Source organism: Talpa occidentalis, unplaced genomic scaffold (genome assembly GCF_014898055.3).
Source record: "Talpa occidentalis isolate TD23 unplaced genomic scaffold, MPIMG_talOcc4v2.1 talOcc4.2, whole genome shotgun sequence".
Lineage (NCBI taxonomy): Eukaryota > Metazoa > Chordata > Mammalia > Eulipotyphla > Talpidae > Talpa > Talpa occidentalis.
Genome location: NW_023602073.1, coordinates 82405318 through 82424110, shown reverse-complemented (window position 1 = coordinate 82424110; position 18793 = coordinate 82405318). Strand labels below are relative to the sequence as shown.

General features: G+C 34.1%; 1 protein-coding gene across 1 annotated transcript in view; it reads right to left on the bottom strand.

The window, feature by feature from the left end:
- Positions 1–18793, bottom strand: part of LOC119251459 (collagen alpha-1(XIX) chain) — a 268629-nt gene that overhangs the window by 181659 nt on the left and 68177 nt on the right. The window contains exons 11-12 of the mRNA XM_054698153.1: positions 6649–6693; positions 4357–4401 (exon numbers count right to left, since the gene is read on the bottom strand). Coding sequence (XP_054554128.1) covers positions 4357–4401; positions 6649–6693 — 90 coding nt within the window. The remainder of the gene's footprint in view (positions 1–4356; positions 4402–6648; positions 6694–18793) is intronic.

Here is an 18793-nt window from a genome sequence, read left to right as displayed (position 1 = left end):
CCAAAATGAATGATTAAGCTATGAAATAGATGAGGAAGGCCATTTTCTAGTACACATTTCTCACTCCTCCTATTCTATCATCAAAAGCAACCACCAAAGCAAAAGACTGCACACACATAAAATCAATACTAAGCCTAAATAAATTTTCTTTTGACTAGCCTATGAAAAATTGAATTATTTCTGAATATTAACTTATGTTGATTGCTTATAGAAGAAACACAAACAATTGATTCATGATTTGATTACAAATAACCCAGGTAGTTTTGGAGTATTAAAGTACATGTGTATGTTCATTTGTATATCACATTTTACACAAAATTCTACACTAACATGTGACAAAATGAACCAACTAAAACAGGGGCAAGTGGGATGTCTTTGCAGTGGCATATGTCACATATGTCAGGTAAAAATATTTGCGAGGGCTATAAAGCCAGAGTAATAAAATACTTAACACAATTTTCTGATTTAAATAAATAAATATTACATGGTATTCCAGGACCAAGATAACAAACTGGTAACAAGACAATAAAAATCACAAGTCACTGGAAATTTAGAACAATCAGTTTTCCTATTTTGAGAGAATTAAATGCATTTGTTAGTTTTGTGGTTTTGTTTATCATTATTAGTTTTGTTTATCATTATTTGTTTATCATTATTATTATCTCAGAGTAGAAGAAAAGATTAATAATCAAGATATCAAGACAGGTAATACCCACTACTCCATAAAAAAGAGTAAGCCAGAACCTGCTTAACCACAAACATATTCAGCTACAGAACATGTCAAATGCTGGAAACTGTCCACAACTCTTTCAGCCATATGGTTCATGAGGGAAAGTTCACTTGATTGTTTTTTTCCAAGACCAGATCATTTTAATTAAATGGAAATTTAAATGGAAAAGTTCCACTTTGATTAAACATCTTAGATACTTATAAGAATTTGCTAGCATATGTGTCCACCTTAACTTCAATGTCAATTCCTGAATAAATTAAAATTAACATTTTAACTCAAAAATATAGGAAAAATATCAGGAAAAGTAAGTCAGGGCTTGAATAACAACATGAAAGATGATCATTTTAAAAAATTAAACTAAATTACATGATTTGAAGCAGTTACTTAAAAATATTGAATGCTATATGAAGCAGATTCTTATATTTGCTTCTTTTTGTAATTATTTTATTTTATTTATTTTTTTATTTTGTATATTTTTACATCATTTCTCATTTTTTGCACAATGCATGCATTTCCATCTTGATTATAGTCCCTATACAATTCCCACCCCCACCCCTTGTTTTGATCCTACTCCCTCTTTCTCCCCGACCCCGTAGTGTGTCTCTGGTTTATAGCTGCTTGTTGATTTTGATTTTTACTTCAGTATAATTAGCCTTTTTCCTGATCCCTTATTTAGGTTTTCTAAATTCCTACTATGAGTGAGACTATCCAGTATTTTTCTTTTTCTTTGTAATGATTTTATTTTTACCAAGACTTAATGTAAAATCCTGGATCCAGAGTTTAGGAATGAAAATCATCTAATGAGCCCTTGTTTTATCAGGTTAGAAAAACTGACCTTTTTCTAAAGTGATGTTTAAAGCTAGTTCATGCATTTACTTTTGGTCACATAGGAAGAGTTTGGCTTCATTAATGCTAGAACAAATGACAGTTTGGAGGTGTCATCTCATTTTGTTCACTAGTGGTAGTAGCCCATACAATACCTACAATAATAGTAAAGGAACCTAAGGAAATGCCACAAAGAAGGAATTCCGAGGACCCCTCCTTCAAAAACAGAGAGGTCAGAATATAGACCTGACCATTCCTCAGTCAGACTACAGGCTCACCTCCCACCTCCAACTAGCCTGTAAGTGAAAGGATTTTCTTTGAGTGATGCTCACCTGACTTTGGCAGGCAGGAATGGAGCAGTGGGATGAAATCATTCTACATGTCTAAATGATAAATTAGAGCAGGGTAAACATGAAAATAGCTGCTTTCTGGGAGAGTTCTATCAGCATAAGTAACAAATTTTGGAAAGAAAAGAACATCCCTTCAAATAAGTTTCACTTCAGGATTGATTGGGTTGAACTGTGTTTGTTCAGGTAATAAATAACTACCCACCTTGTTTTAAGTTGCTTTAGACTCAGGAATATATTTCAAGTGAGATCCTGTACGCTTGTTCAGGTTTCATGGGTTCTTCTCTGGACTAAGGACAGTTTGATATGTTGAGGAAACACTTAGTGGGTTTTAAGAGTTAAGCTGCCTAAAAGCTAGGTTTTCTAACTATAATAAAAAATAGATTTCTCTACTTGATATATACTGGATTATAGCAGTATCACCTGAAAATCATCACACAGTATTTTCTCTTTGACAGATTATATATTTTTTCTCAATGGATCAGCAGTCATGTGTATTTGATATATGACAACTCTGAACAACAGCAGCATCCTACACTATTTCATTTTGTAACCAGTGAATTATGTCATTAAAAGCAATCAAATTTTAAACATAGTAAAGTCCAGAACAGAGCAATTAAAAAGGGTAGCTATTTCTATAATTACTCAGTCTTCCATTCAAATTAGTCTTTTTTTCAGAAAACAAATTATGTTGTAAAGAATCTAAGAATCTCATGTTGGTGTCACACAAAATTGAATACTTTATACACTTTTCTTGTTTAACTAATCTGGAAAAAACCTTTCTAGTCTAGAAACAAAAGGACAAGCTCAACTATTTAGATTATGAAAAAATACAAGCAATTAAAGATCATAATACACAGCATGAAGTACTGAAAAAACTCAAATATCTGAAATATAGTAAACAATAAGGCAAATTGTCATTTTTTAACATAGGATTATTATATGAATCTTACATCTGACAATGATTTGCATTGTAATTCTCATTCAAGGTATTGTTTTCACTATTTGATACTTTATTTCCTTCTGATACTTCAATCATTCTCCATAAATATTTTCACCTTACACTGAAATTGCCTATTTGAAGATAATAGTAAATATATATGAGGAATTACAAGGGAAATCTTTGAAGCCAAATAAGCAATTTTTTCTCCACCTCAGAGTCTGTAAGAATCTATTACCGAGCAATACCAATAATGTATATAAAACATCAAAATGACCACTAAGATTTTGTGAGATAATGACTTTATAGACTATATATCTGTTTTTTGTTTTTATTGTTGTTGTTGTTCTTATTCTCACTTATTCCTACAGGTTAAAATACCATTAACTAAAACAGGAATATGTGTAAATAAAGCATTTGTTTAAAGTCTTGGTCAAGCAATGATGTCATATTAAAGCAAAATATTCAAAGATTCTTAAGAAGAGAGCTCTACTTCTAAAAAACAGTTATCAATTAGTGGAATTAGCTCAACTATATGATTACTGTATAGCTATCCTTTTTTCTCCCTCACAGTTCTCTGAGGAAATTTATCAAGTAGCTTATAACATGTGTAATTTGTCTCAGAGTTATAATGAATGCTCATTCTTTGTATAAACACATTTGAAGAAGCACATAACTAATTACTGACTGGAAAAAAAACTAACTATAAGCAATATTAACAAATTTGAGATTATCTCTTCCCCTTTTGAGTCCTCCTTCTGGCCATCCAATACTATAACATTTTATAAAACAAAGAAAATGTGTTATTTTTGTTTAAAATGAAATGACTCATGAATGCAGAAAGACTCAAATGATTATCTGATGGGACTATTTGGATGACTAGGTATTTCCTTATCTGTATTTTCAGGAGAAATCTGTAAATCTATAAAGCAATCATTGTTTGAATATTGGGTTAACTACTTCTCCCAGTCCCTATCTGCCAGCCCTTTCTATTGTATATAGTTATCTCTGGGAACCAAAAAAGCATGTGAGGCTTAAGGAATTCACTATAACCTGATAGGGGATTTACACAATCCTTATAGTTTACCCACACCTCATGCATAACTTTTAAACTGTTCCAGTATTAAACTTTTTAAACTATTTCAAGTGAGCTATCTCTTTTCTGTTGGATCCTGATCTTGGCATACATATAAACTAAGCACTTATTTGAGTGCTTGAACACAGTGCAACACTGATGTTTTAACACAAAAACACAATGCTAAATAAGTGACAAGTCATTTATTTATCAATGGGATATATTTAACTAGAAATGCCTAGATAGAACTCCATTCCAACAAGCTCAGAAAGTTCTGACAACCATCAACATTAAGTCTATACTAATCCAAGCAAATATTTTAAATTATTTCTATAAAATAATTAAGTGACATATGAAAAGCACAAAATAAGTTAGGTATTTCATTTTGAAATATTTTCAAGAATATAATTTACAGATGAGTATGTAAAGAGACATTTACCTTTTCACCGATTTCTCCTTTGCTGCCCTCCAAACCTTGCTCTCCCTGTTGAGGAGAAAAACAATGGGTATAATAAGAGGGACACTTCTTTTGATACAAGTAGTTATTATAATAATAATTATATTTTAAGCAATGAAAAATTAGTAAGAAAAAACATTCTTAATGTCATATTAACTTATGCAAAAGTTAAATATTCCTAAATATTGAAGGAGCAGTTTTCTATGGTATAAGATATAATTTCATTAAATTCTAACATAGTTTAATTTCCCTAAATATGAATTTCCCTATATATGGCACCTTTCTCATAGGAGTTTTGAGAATCAAATGCATAAACATGGTATAGACTGTTAGCCTTTATTATATTGCTACTAATTTCACTTGATCCATTAGAAACCACCTTTTCAATGTGACTTTAATGGAATGCCATTCCAGAGAGGGTTTTGTATGAATGAGCTTAGGGTTTGAACCACAGACTTCTAGCTCTGGCTTTGACACCAGTACCATGCTTTTCAACACCCAGATCTCCTGCCTTTTAGGGGCAGAAAGAGGATTGGTGGTTGTATGGATGCTGGCTCTCAGTTACTGTATTTATTCCAAAAAGGTGGAAGTCCCCTATTTCATCTAAACCCTCTCTAATATGACAAGTTTATTTTCCCACATAATTCTGCACTGATGTTGTGGTACTGATATTTCATCCATACAACCAACAAATATTCAGTGTATGTCTTCTATATGTCAGGCATTCATGACAACACAGCCAGCAAGTGAGTGTTGGGTTGGGTCCCTTAAGAAGCACTCAGTACGCAGCTCTTGAGTGCACAGAGATAAGGGATGAAGAATTTCTTATCTTCATATTTTGTATGTTTTTTCTGTATATTTGATATAGTTAAAAATCCCAAGTGAGAAGGAATGCCAGCTTTTTATGATATGTGTAGTTTATGTATGTCTATCATATGTATATATAATGTGTAATTAAATATAGGTATAAATACACACATATATTGTTACATAGTTATTTTTGTTTAATCTACCCTCAAAAAATACTAGGAAAGAAAATAGATTCATATCTGGATATATTTGTCACTGACTGCATGGTCTCTCTTTTCTCTACCATTTTCTCTAATATACAGATTTAAACTTGATCTGTTAATTCAAGCTGACATCGAAGCTGCTAAATACTCCCAGTGCACCAGCCACAATGTCAGCGTGATGCAGCCACCACAAACAGCTGCTGGAAAGTCCAAAACTATTTCCCAGCAGATAAATCTGCACATCCCTTGGCTTGCAACTCGACTCGCAGATGCAGCACATGCTGTATCAATGGGTTTTGTCTGGAACTGCTGTGAAGAAATTCACAAGTTTGCCATGTCATCGCTGCCAGTTCAATCTGATTTTCTTTATCAAGCCAAGTAAAGGAAGAGTTTTCAAAATCTGTAAATATAAATAAGTGCATATCTTTTCTAATGGCAACATATAGCTCTAGAGAAAAATCTAGATGAATAATAACTTTCGACATCTTGTTGCTATGACCTGCAAAACTTCTCCAGAACACAGAAATGATATGCTGGGCTTTGGTGGGCATCTAATGTTGCATCAATAATGCTGTCCCCTGTGGTGGGATTAGCTGGTGGTATTATGACAGCTGGCCCCACCTGAAGTAGCTCCCCATCCCTCCAGGAAGTTGGAATGGACCAGTCTCTGTGTTTCCAGTAATGCTGGTCACATACAATCACACCCCTCAGAACAACAAAGCAGCCCTTAAACAGTAAAATGGTACAAATGAAGTTCAGCTTGGTAAATTTACCTTGGTAAAGGAAAAACATCAGGCACAGAAAAAAAGAATCAGCCTAGTTTATGCAAAATGCTCATTTGAGAATTTTTAAAAAGATTAATTGTAATATCTTTTGTCATTCTAATTATGATGTTTAGACCAATCTGGGATATACACAAAAGCAGGTAAGTAAGAAATAATCAAATTGAGTCAATAGTTGCTCTGCACCAATGAACACCTTTCCAGAGCAAGTATGTAAAATCCCACGCCATCAAAAAGCACCATTTTCTTGAGAGGAGGGTTGATAAATCTCTGCTAAATCTCTCTCTTAGAGTTGTTCCTTTAAGATTGGATGGCTTCCATGGATCTTTGGGAAAATTTGTTAGTGGCTTTCTAAAAGACTCTTTCAGAGAGTTCAGTTTCATCAAATACATTTTCTGAAATTTAACTATATTAAATGAAAATTCAATTTTCAAGATGTTAAAATTCTTAACTTACATGAAATATTAAAAATTCCTTACCTTTTGACCGGGTAAGCCAGGAACTCCATGTAAACCACTTTCACCCTAAAAAAAGTACATGGAATAAGTTTTATTAGCCTTAAAAAATGAAGTTAGAAATGGTTAGTTCTAATTTTGCGGGGAAAAAGTAGCCTAATACTTAATGTCCATATGTGTAAGGTTTGATATATATCCATCTCACGACTACAGGATTAGTACTTCCATTTATTAAAAAGAAAGAAAGAAAATGAAGACTCTGAAAGCTCAGTAACATGTCCACGGTCACCCAACTAGTGGCATTACCTGAAATTCAAATTGAGGTCTCTCTAACTTAACAGGCCATGTTTTTCCAAGTGGCTATTTAGTATCCCTTATTTCATTTTTTCTTTTACAAACCTCTGGGCATATTATTAAAGTCTAACATAGGCTTTCTATGGGACTGTTCTCACCACAAACCTATCAGGTATGTTCTACTAATATGGCCATCTTATTACAGGTAATCAGACAATCAGGAGGAGACAGAACTGGAATTTGAACCTACATAGTTAGCTCCTTGAACCCAATGACCCCCCCCTACACAATCTCATAGAAAATATTTAATTCTGGCTTATAAGTGATCTCTTGTCTAAAAACTGAAGTGTGTGTGTGGGGGGGGTACACATACACACAGTGTGTGGGGTCATCTCTTTGACAAGTCTGGTTTGTAAACAGCAGACCAACTTTAAATACTAAAGAGAAAACTTGCTAAGTGTAGCAAAGTATTCAGGCATCAATAAAATACAAGGTGCTCTATCTAGCTAGCTAGCTATTGGAAAGTACAAATATACATGTTTACTTCCTTGCTCATGCTATTGACTGCTTTTGGATCAATTTTGAAGACATACCAAAATGCTATTTTATTTCAAATTATTACTTGGTAGAATTTTTAGTTCTTTAAATTTATCTGGCTACTCTCTTGAGTGAAAAGGTATTCAGCAGATATCTATCAGTTTCCAATACTGGTACTTATGGGTCATCTTTGACAAGTATGGTTTGTAAACACCCCAGCTAGAATGAGACACTTCTGGGAGGATGTGCACATTCTCAGTGGAGCCTCAGGAATATATTCGTTTAGAGGAACCGACTTTGGCTCCTGAGTTTATAGGTTTATACAGCTCAAAATAAACTAACAATTCTATTGACCTGCTTAATTTCTAGCAAATGTTTATAATTAATTTACAAGGCAACAGCCATTTTTAAGCTCACCTAGAATGAAATTCCATATCATTTCTTAGAATATTTAAAGGAAATTCAAATACATGAAATAAAAAATCATGTTTTCAAAATTTAGAACAGCAATAATATATTCTCTCTAGATGTAAACTGTCATTGTTCCAAAGATATAAGGTTATACACATACACACATACTATTTAAGATTTTTTTTTTTTTTTTTATAGAGGCAGGTTTTTTTATTTATTTATTTGTTTGTTTGTTTGTTTGTTTTTGTTTGTTTATACATGCACTGGGTACAGTCAGAAGCGCGGGAGGGTGAGAGAATTCACCAGAGCCAGAGCAGGAGGCAGAGCAGGCAGAAGGACCGAAGTACACTGCTGAGGGGAGCAGCGGGCGGCAGGAGAGGTCTGCGCGCCATGTGGGACCCTCCTCCGGTGGCCGGGGAGCAGCCGGGGATCGAACTGGCACCGCAGAGGCCGTGGGCAGCCTCGCAACCCAGCACTCAACCGCTGCGCCACTGGGGAGGCCCCATACTATTTAAGATTAAGGCTTTTCTTAGATTAGATTAAGTTACAGTAGTGCTCCACAGTATGACTACCATCATTACAAACTATACTCAGCATTAAGACAAAACTTTGTTGCTGAGTGTAATAGAATGTTGACGCATTAAAAAAATATAATGTACTTGTCTATCCGATGAGTATATTCCTATTTAAAAAAATATTTTATTTATAGACCTCAGGTATCACACAACTCTATTATTTTAAATAAAAATTTGATCATGTATCACCAGTTTACGTTGTTGTTAACATTTTAGAAGCATAGAATCTCCCCCTTCAGGTGTAGTCTCCAAGCATATCCACCACCAAGGCACCTACAGCCCTCCACCCTATCTTCTCTCTCTCTCTCTCTCTCCCCACCCTGTTCTCACACTGTCCCCTCTCCTCCCCCTCTGGATGCCTAGGTTCTAGGTTCTCTGATCAGCTTTCAAAGGATGACGAAGGGATAGTAAAAGCACATTAAGTATTTGATGCCAGGGGAGAGTCTATGGAAATTGAGCTTCTGTTACTCATCACAGAAGTATTTCCACTTGTCCAAAAGGAGCAGAATTATTTTCATCAGTTGGTCCAATATAATGTTTTATATCATGTTACACATTATACACGATAACAAGATATGGTGTGTAATCCTGTAAAGTACACTGATACAGTATACACTGCCAAAAATACTTTTTGGAAAGAAAAGTAGTAGCAGTATTTTTCTCTCTGCTCACAGTCCACTCCTATGAACCATGTGTTCCAAGCACTGGTAATGAAAATCCCACCTCTAGCAAATGTGAGGTTGGGATTTCCCCAGACACACGGTTAATTGGGTACTGAAAGACTGAAGCAGTGATATTAAGATGTTTCTCTCTAATGGATACAGGTTTTATACTTCTTGCTATGAAATGTTATGTTTTCCTATGGCCAGTGTGAACTGGTCTCTGCTATTTTCTTTTTTTTTTTTAAAGTGGAACTTTTTTTTAAAAATATTTATTTATTTATTTATACAAGCACTGGGTACAGTAAGAAGTGCAGGAGGGTGAGAGAATTCACCAGAGCCAGAGCGGGGAACAGAACAGGCAGACTGACGAAGTACACTGCTGAGGGGAGCAGCAGGCACAGCAGGAGAGGTCTGTGCGCCATGTGGGACCCTCTCCCTGGCGGCCAGGGATTGAACAGGCGCTGCAGAGGCTGCAGGCAGCTTCGCAGCCCAGCGCTCAACCGCTATACCACCGGGGAGTCCCTCTGCTATTTTCTGTGTAGGCATTTCTTTTGTAAACATAATTCCAAACTTGAAAACAACCCAATGGACAACACATTACTTTCACAGAAAATGAGTCTGTTTCATATAACACAACAGATTTTTGAGCTATCCTGGATATTAGTGAAGCTTACAGTCTGCAACATGAGTATTGAGGAACCTATTTTTACTTCTCACTGGTTTTCTCAAAGTTACCAAAGATGTCCTATTTAGAAACTTGAAATCTTTTAGAACCATTTCATATTTCTCTGGCCTGAGGGTTAAATTAGCATATTTGTTTCTCCTCTAACTCCAAAGAAAGAGATTTATTAATTAGCATAAGAACTAAAGAAGAAAATCTTAAAGAGCAAAATTTTGTTTAACAGATTAATGGATGATGTTTCTGTCAAGACTTTATTTGAAACCTAATTTATGTCAACATAATAAGCCCTTCTTTATATTCACACCGACTTGCAGTTTGAAAGCTCTGGTGCACCATGCAGTTGGGGTCAATTTGACTTCTATCTACGAAACAATGGTTGCCTAAAATTACTGGGTGGACTGGCATTAGCTGCTTTTTTTCTAAATTCTTGCTGTCCTTCCTTCCTGTAGTGACAGTTTTCCATTCTTTAGCTCATTACTGAAAGAGAATTACAATCAATGTTTTCCACTGGTTATAGGACATAACTTCTAAAATTTGTTTCTGAGGGATATACATTTCATTGCAGGTTTTTTTTGTTTTGTGTTTTTTTTTTTTTTTTCATCAAAGGGCCTATGTCCCTTTCCTGTTACAAATTCAAGGCACAGACTGGCAAATGAACAAGTATGTGTAACATAAAGCAGGGGAAACTCTAACTCACATGCTCAAACATTCTTGTCTCTGCTATTACTGTAATACATAGTATGTCTTCAATTGCACAGAATAATCTATAGTACCCACTCCAGAATTCAAAGGAACCTCTTTAAGAAGCTTTTAGAAAAAAAACTTAAGGTGTACTTTGGGGTCAGCTGGTAGCTTTCTGAAAGACTGATTGAAGGATTTCATTTTACTCCCTTTTTATCACTGCACATTTCCTGGTAGTAAGCAGTTAGGCATGAAAAATAAATTATTAGTTCTCCTGATTCCTCTGACATTAGAATAAATCTCTTTTCTTACTATGCAGGAAATACTTGTTGTCTGAAGGAATACTTAATAGGAATTCACACTCCCTTGGCTTATAGCTCACAAACCTAGTACCAATATGACCAAAGGAAGGCAGATTAAATAGGCAAACAAAAATTGCTTATTACCAAATGTAAGTCCAGCATATATAAAATTGCTGATTCTTTTTTTAAAAGTCAGGCATCTGGACTGGATCAAGAAGATGCGGTGTGTATACACAATGGAATATTATTTAACAATCAAAAAAGATAAACTCATGCCATTCGCAGCAACATGGATGGAGCTAGAAGGAATTATGCTCAGTGAAATAAGCCAGAAGGAAAAAGAAAAATATCAGATGGTTTCACTTATAGCAGGAATATAGGGGAACCAAATTAAACATCAGTGTAAAAAATAATAGCAGTACAAAACACAACAAAGCAAAAACAGAGAATTATAAACCAGAGACATCCTGCAGGGGAGGAGGAGGGAGAGGGATCAGAGGGAAGGAGGGAGGAGCACAGGGGACTGAAGTGATGGCACACGGGTGCATTGGTGAAGGAATCTCTATGGGGACTACACCTGAGGGGGTGGGGGGAAGCAAATATTGTTTAAAAATGAACAATGATGTAAAAAAAAAATTAGGCATCTGGCCCCTAAATAAAAAAGCATGAAACACTATCATAGACTATTTCCATATTGAAATGTTTAATTAATTGATATATTTATTTTCACCTATTATTTCAGTCAGTCACAAATTCCAAAACATCATCTTCTGCATAAATTTAGCCTGTACTTGGAAATATATCAGTTTTTTCCCACTAATTATTTCATATTCATTAAGATAAAATTTACTTAAGTTGAATGTTGAGAGAAATAACTGAAAGAAACATCTGAAATGGAATGCCAGAATTCTAGCATGAAAATCAACCCAACAGGCAACTGACTACAAATCTGATTTTGATTTTGTATATCACTTAATTGCTACATTTCAGATTGCAGTCCTTATTTACTCAAGTTGCAGTCTTTGGAAATTGAACTTTTACATATCTCTTAAACTGTTGGTGATCAACTATATTTCAAAAAATAAAATATATGCCTCCTATATTTTTCAGTTTTCTTGTCCAATATGAGTCCTTTTAATTAAGTGAAAGAACATTGTTTTCCCTTCTATTTTCTAGAACTTCATTCTCAGAAATAAATTAACAAGTTAAAATACATACTGCATTGTGTTTAAAACTTCAAACTTTTAAACTTCAAACTATTAAAATATGTGGTATATGATCACATTAATATTCAAGATAAGACCATTTTAAACATTTTTAGTTATAAAATTAATGATACTCTATTATTAGTCTTGTGGGTCATTTCAAAGAAGAGAAAACCAATGTACAAAAGGTAAAGGTAATGTATGGTCCATATACATTTTAATCACAGTAATGTAAATATGGGTAGTTACCAGCAGCTGAACTAAACATCTATTGTATCAAGAGCAATATCCTGAATATACATACATACACACACACAAATATATGCAGGTGCACATATCTAGGAAAAAATAGGATTGGGGCTCTTAATTATAGGGACAAGCAGAATTTCATACATTTACATCTACTACTTCTACCAAAGAACATGTCTAGGTACTGACCCTACTGAAAGTTTCTTAGAACCGGGCAGTTTTGCTACTTAATTTGTATTGTAGAGAGCAAACCAAGAAAAATTCTCTATGTGATTACTGAACAAATTAATCTTATTCAAATATCAGTTCATAGGTCTTATTTCAAAGAGGGAAAAAATCTTAGTGGTCTTATAATTGCATCCCTTTTTGTCATTATCAAGAAGCCTTTCTATTCAATAAACCAATCATTGTTTGAATGATCATTTAGAGTTCTTTAATGTATTTTATGGGCACACAGTGGTCCAGCAATGTATTTTAAAATATAGCATTCAGAATTCAGTGCAGAATTGGTCTTTCCCACAGAACAGACAATAGGATTGTCTCACTCTCTTTCTCTCTCTCTCTCTCTCACACACACACACACACACACACACACATCTATTCTGAATAGTATTTAGGATTTTTATTAATATAATTTTTTTTGTAAAGCTAAATTACTGATGTATATATTGAGCTTGTAGTTAACCTCAAATACTAAGTTTTTTTCTCAAAAGGAATACATATTAAAATTCCTTTTCAAGTTTATCAAATTATACTGTTATTCAAACATAAACAAATAATTTTGAAATGGTTTAAAGAGCTCATTGTTTCTTTCCATTATGTAGCAAAGTAGCAAAGTTAGGATATTTAGCCTTGACCAATGCTATAAAACCCATCACACAATCTTGTTTCATATGTAATTGTGGTGATTTTTTAAAGTAGATCTGTTAAGAACAAGTGTTTGGGCTTTTCACTTCATTGTGAAACTAGCTGTAAGACAGTCTTGATAAGCAAACTTGAAACTTCATAAAAGTGCTAGAAAAACAGAAGGCAGTTAATGTGAATCATCTACTGAAATCTGAAGATTAGTAATTACTATATGAATCAAGTATTCTACCAAGTGAAAGATGATTTAAGACATAAAGAGGACAGTGTCATCAGTAATCTTCTAATTGAAGACAGTTAGATACCACTAACTGCAAACTATTTCCTGTCCAAAGTATTCCTCGTGATGAGTAATTTATAGTTCTACTCCATATCAATTACTTCTACTGGCACTTAAATGTTCTAAAGTCATCGGTTACTTATCTTTAGCCCTGAGGTAAGTGGTTATGAATATATGGAGAAAGAACATGCCCTAGCAATGTTGTAAGTAAATCAAGAGATTTCAAACCTACTTTGGAATAAGAGAGTGTAAGATAACCAGATTTATGTGCGAGAGAAGGGAGAGCATAGTTTCTCTAACAGAAAATGGGGAGCAAATTCTGAAGCTGCCTACAATTTTCTCTATTATATTTCTTTCTAGGAAGAAACACCTGTAAGCTCAGTTGGGTTAATAAGAGATTCTCCTCCCAAAGCATGCTTTTTCAAAAAGTACAGGAAATTCATACTGAAGCATCACTGTCTTTGGGGTTTTTTACTGATCATTCTTCAGCACAGGGTTTTTTTTTTTTTTTTTTTTTTTTTAACAGTCTCTGTTCTTTTTCTTTTCTATTTCTGGACTAAGTCCACTTGAGTTCTGAACAGATCAACAAACATTCATCCAGAACCAATCAGGTGCCATATGCTGGGCCAAGTGCCAGGGTTATAGGAAATCAGAGAGACACCACGTCCTTGTTCACCAGGAGCTCATATTGGGGGCAGAGCCCAAATTATATTGGTTATGTAAATTAAATGCTGTGTGAGCAGACTGAACAGGTTCTAATTCTTTCTGGTGGCCAATAAGACTTCATGAAAAAGAAGCAATTTGTCTTGAGCTCTGTATTTAGTAATCTGTGAAAAATGAAGAAATGGTGATACAGAAGAAACATATCCATTGCCTGAGATTATCCTCTCAAATCTTCTACTCCTAATAGGTCCATTCAGTACCTTACACTGGTATGGCTACCCCTGACTTGGCTGTCTAAAAGCTCTTTTAGATAGACCCACTTTAAGAAAACCCTAATATCTGAAGTCATAAATGTCTTTACAAAAAAACTAGGTGCGTCTTTAAATTCAACAATCTATGTCAATAAAACAGTCACTTAACTATGCAGAGAAACAGAGACTGTGTGATCTTTTTTGTGGCAATATTTTAATATTTATGTGTTAGATTTTCATAGTGCATTAAACCAAATAAGAATATTAGCAGACTAGGTTCTTGAAATCTGGCTAACTGTTCAGCAAATAAAAGTCAAGAGCCTGGGTGCCAGATCCACTGCATGTGTTGAGCTTGTCATCCATCTGTTGTGTTCTCTGCCAACTGCTCTACTTGGGGTGCGAGTGGAAGGCATTAGAAGGGAATAAGAAACCATTAAGAAATAAAATCAACTGCAGAGTGAGCAAATTTCTTTTTCTTTTCCTGTCCTTCTATTACCTCTGTCCTTCTCATGTTTCTGCTTATTTTAGTGCTATATTGTATCAACATACTGCCTACAGATAAGACAATTATAAGAGACTCCATATAAAGGTAGGTTTTCACTGATAATTTAGGTACCATTCCTGTCACTTTAATAAGCCAACTAGTATGTTGACAAAACTTTTCTTTGTAGTCATTTTTTTCTATGAATATAGTCATTTTTCTATGAATATTTTTCTATGAATAAAAATTTCAAATCCACGTTCAGATTTGGCTATGATTTAATTCATCACAGAATTTTCTGAAATATACAAGTATATGGAAGATTCTTTGTGTAAAAAATATTTTCTCTCAGAGATATTTTCCCTCACAGAGCTCATATTTGTTTAATAAACCTTGATAATTTTTACAGGAAGGAAATGTCCCATGATTAGAATAAAGGTGGGTTGTCCTTTTCCCTCCTCATTTATTGTTTTAATTTCTACAAAAAATTTTCACATGTAAATAGATATTTCAACTTTAACAACAACAACAAAAACTTAAGAGGAATTCTGAAATTAATGCTAATTCTGAATTTTAATGAAAAATTAGGTGAAACTAAGCCAAATAAGCTCACAAAATATTCCGTGACTTTTAAACTAAATGCCTATAAGTTTCTGAGTCTCTGAGGAATTAATGCTACATCTGGACCAGGATGCCACAAAATTCATTATAATTCACAACAGCTACCGGCCTTGTCTGTGCTTTCATAAAGCTCTAACAGCATCTGCCTTCATTTCCTGAAGCTGCAGTCTTCTCATAACGTGTCTTTTTTAAGGGAACATCAAAATTCAAAGATTATAGTCATTTCATTTTCCAGCAGAAAAGAAATACAAAAACTGTTAGGGAACAAAGGATCTGCTCAGTTCAGTCTCATCCCACTGCAAAGACTAGAAGCTTCAGATTTTATGGTGAAAAGACCCATCATACAAAGCACCTCATAATGAGACATTTAGCCCGGCTATCCAAGACATACATCTTGGTAACTCATCCTGTTATCAAAATACTTCTTAAGTGTCTTAAGGCATTGCCTTTTCTACTGCTAGTAGTTCAAGATTTTTCTGTTTATAAAGTCATGGTACCATGACATTTTTGCTTTTGATAAAATGAATACAATCTCTATATATTTACATACATATATTTACATTTTATACACGTGTGTGCATGTATGTGTATATATATGTGCATGTGTTTAACATATGTGGTAGAGAATGTAAAGAGAGAATATTCTAGATGAGGTGTTAAGGTTAGGATAATCTGAAGAGTCACCTGTCTGGAGAAAGGCTGACAGTCTTTCAGGGCAGTTAAGAATCTCCAGTCAGGTGAAGGAAGTTTCAAAGCATTATTTCAAATACAATTTTGATTTGGAAACTAAACAAAATGAAATCTTATTATTTTCATAATATCTATTTCTGATGGGATAGCCAGGCAAAAATCCTCTCTTTTGGTGAAAAGCATAATTTAAAAAAATTTTTTTGAAGCTCATTTCTGAATGTTTGGTAGAATTCGCTTGTGAAGCCATCTGGTCCTGGGCTTTTGTTTTTGGGAAGGGTTTTGATTACTGTTTCAATTTCACTGCAAGTAATATTGCATTTTAACATTATGTTAAGTTTCCTGTAGTCATTATTAAAAATCAACATCTATATATAGTACATAAGGTTCATCAGCAAAATTTTATTTTTGATTTAATTTGTTTATGTACTACATGAGTGAAATCACAGTATTTGTCCTTCTGCCTCTCACATATTTCTAAGCATAATAAATCTCTATGTCCCTCCATATTGCTGAAAATAGCAAAATTTCATCTTTTTTAAAAATATCTGAGTAGTGTTCTACTGTGTATATATATCACATCTTTACTCAGTCATCTGTTGATAGATACTTTGGCTGTTTTCAGCTCTTGGCTATTATAAATAATACTGAAATGATAATAGGTGGAGGGTTGTCCATAAACCTCTTTCAATTAGTATGTTTAAAACTATTTTTTAGTAAATACCCAGAAGTGGGTAGTATGGATAGTATGGAATTTGTATTTCTAGTGTTTAGAGGACTCTCCATGCTTTTTTCCATAATGGCTGCACCAATTTATATTCCTACCAAAGGAGTAAAAAGATTCCTTTTTCTTTGCATCCTTTTCAAAACTTGCTGTTTCTTGCCTTTTGGATAATAGCCATTCTCACAGGTGTGAAGTGATATCTCATTGTAATTCTGATTTGCATTTCCCTAATAAGAAGATATGATGAACATCTTTTCATGTAACTGTTAGCCATTATATGTCTTCTTTAGTGAAGTGTCTATTTAGATCTTCTGCCCATTTTTTAATCAGGTTGTTTGCTTTTTCATTGTTGAACTTTATTTTTTAATTATATAACATTGATTTACAACACTGAATATGATACAAGGGGTATGTCCTTGACATATTTGGGATATTAACGCCTTATTAGATATATGATATGCAAATATCTTCTCTAATTTCGTATGTGTCTTTTTATTTGGATGCAAGTTTCTAAGTGGATACAATCTTTAGAGAGTGAGCAAGTCAAAATCTTTAAAAAGGGTTTAAAAGGGGTTTAGAGAGAAGGAATATACTCTCATTTGAGCAGAATGTAGGAAGTCCTTTGTACAGTACCCTTGCAAGACTGGCTGGTCAATGAATTTAAGGTCCTATTCAGATCTGTCTGTGCAAAGCAAACTTGGATACCTGAGAATCTATCCAGATGAGGTAACATGGTAAAGGTGCAGAGCTATGAATTCATAGGGATCAAGATTCAAATCCTGATTCCACTATTTTTTTGCTATAAAATTAGGAGGACATTTATAGTTGCTGTAATCTCACATTCTTAATCTATAAAATAGTGATAATAAATCTTACCTTAAAGAGATATTATGAGGAATTAAAAAAATAATGTGAAGCAGTCTCTTGATAGTATTTAACATACAATAACAACTAAGTGTCTGCTATTATTATTGTACCAGTTTACACTCATACATATTTCAGTTAGTGCAACTGGTTTGCAAACAGTTTGTCTTTAGTGATCAAAGTTTTCTAAGATCTGTGACTTCTATTTCAACATTTTCTATTAAACATATTTTGAATAAAATAAATTCTCTTGAATGAATTCTAATTCAGTCTCATAATAAGTCACAGTTTCAGTATTTTGAATAAAATAAATATTTTGAATAAAATAAATTCTCTTGAATGAATTCTAATTCAGTCTCATAATAAGTCACAGTTTCAAATTATTTTCTTTTAAAATTGTATCTGTTTAACAAATATTGCTATTTATCAGGCACTGAGCTCATACTTTCATGAATAATCTCACTTAATCTTTAAGATGATACTAGAAGTAGGTACAGTATAATTCCCATATTCTTTTTTTTTTTAAAGATTTATTTATTTATTTATACAAGCTCTGGGTACAGTCAGAAGCGTGGGAGGGTGAGAGAATTCACCAGAGTCAGAGCAGGGAGCAGAGCAGGCAGAAGGACCGAAGCACACTGCTGAGGGGAGCAGCGGGCAGCAGGAGAGGTCTGCGCGCCATGTGGGACCCTCCTCTGGTGGCCGGGGAGCAGCCAGGGATCGAACAGGCGCTGCAGAAGCTGCGGGCAGCTTCGCAACCGAGCGCTCAACCGCTGCGCCACCGGGGAGGCCCATAATTCCCATATTCTAAGGAAAAAACTTAGAGGAAAACCAAGAGATGTGATGTGAAGACATTTTAGGACAAATTCCAGGTAATTCAGTAGACAGAAAATTGGTTTCAGTATAAGTTAAACTCTATTCAGTTTTTACTATCATATTATGAGGATTAAGATAAATGGAAAATAGGTACTCTCATTTTTTGAAAAATATGTTTACTTCTTAAAAAATATATCCAATACAAAACACATGAAATAGATAAGTGAGATAGAGAATGAGGCAATTTTTCATTTGAAATATTCAGGTAATAAATGCAAACATGATTTGAGTGTTATGTCTGGAAGTACCATACAGGGCAG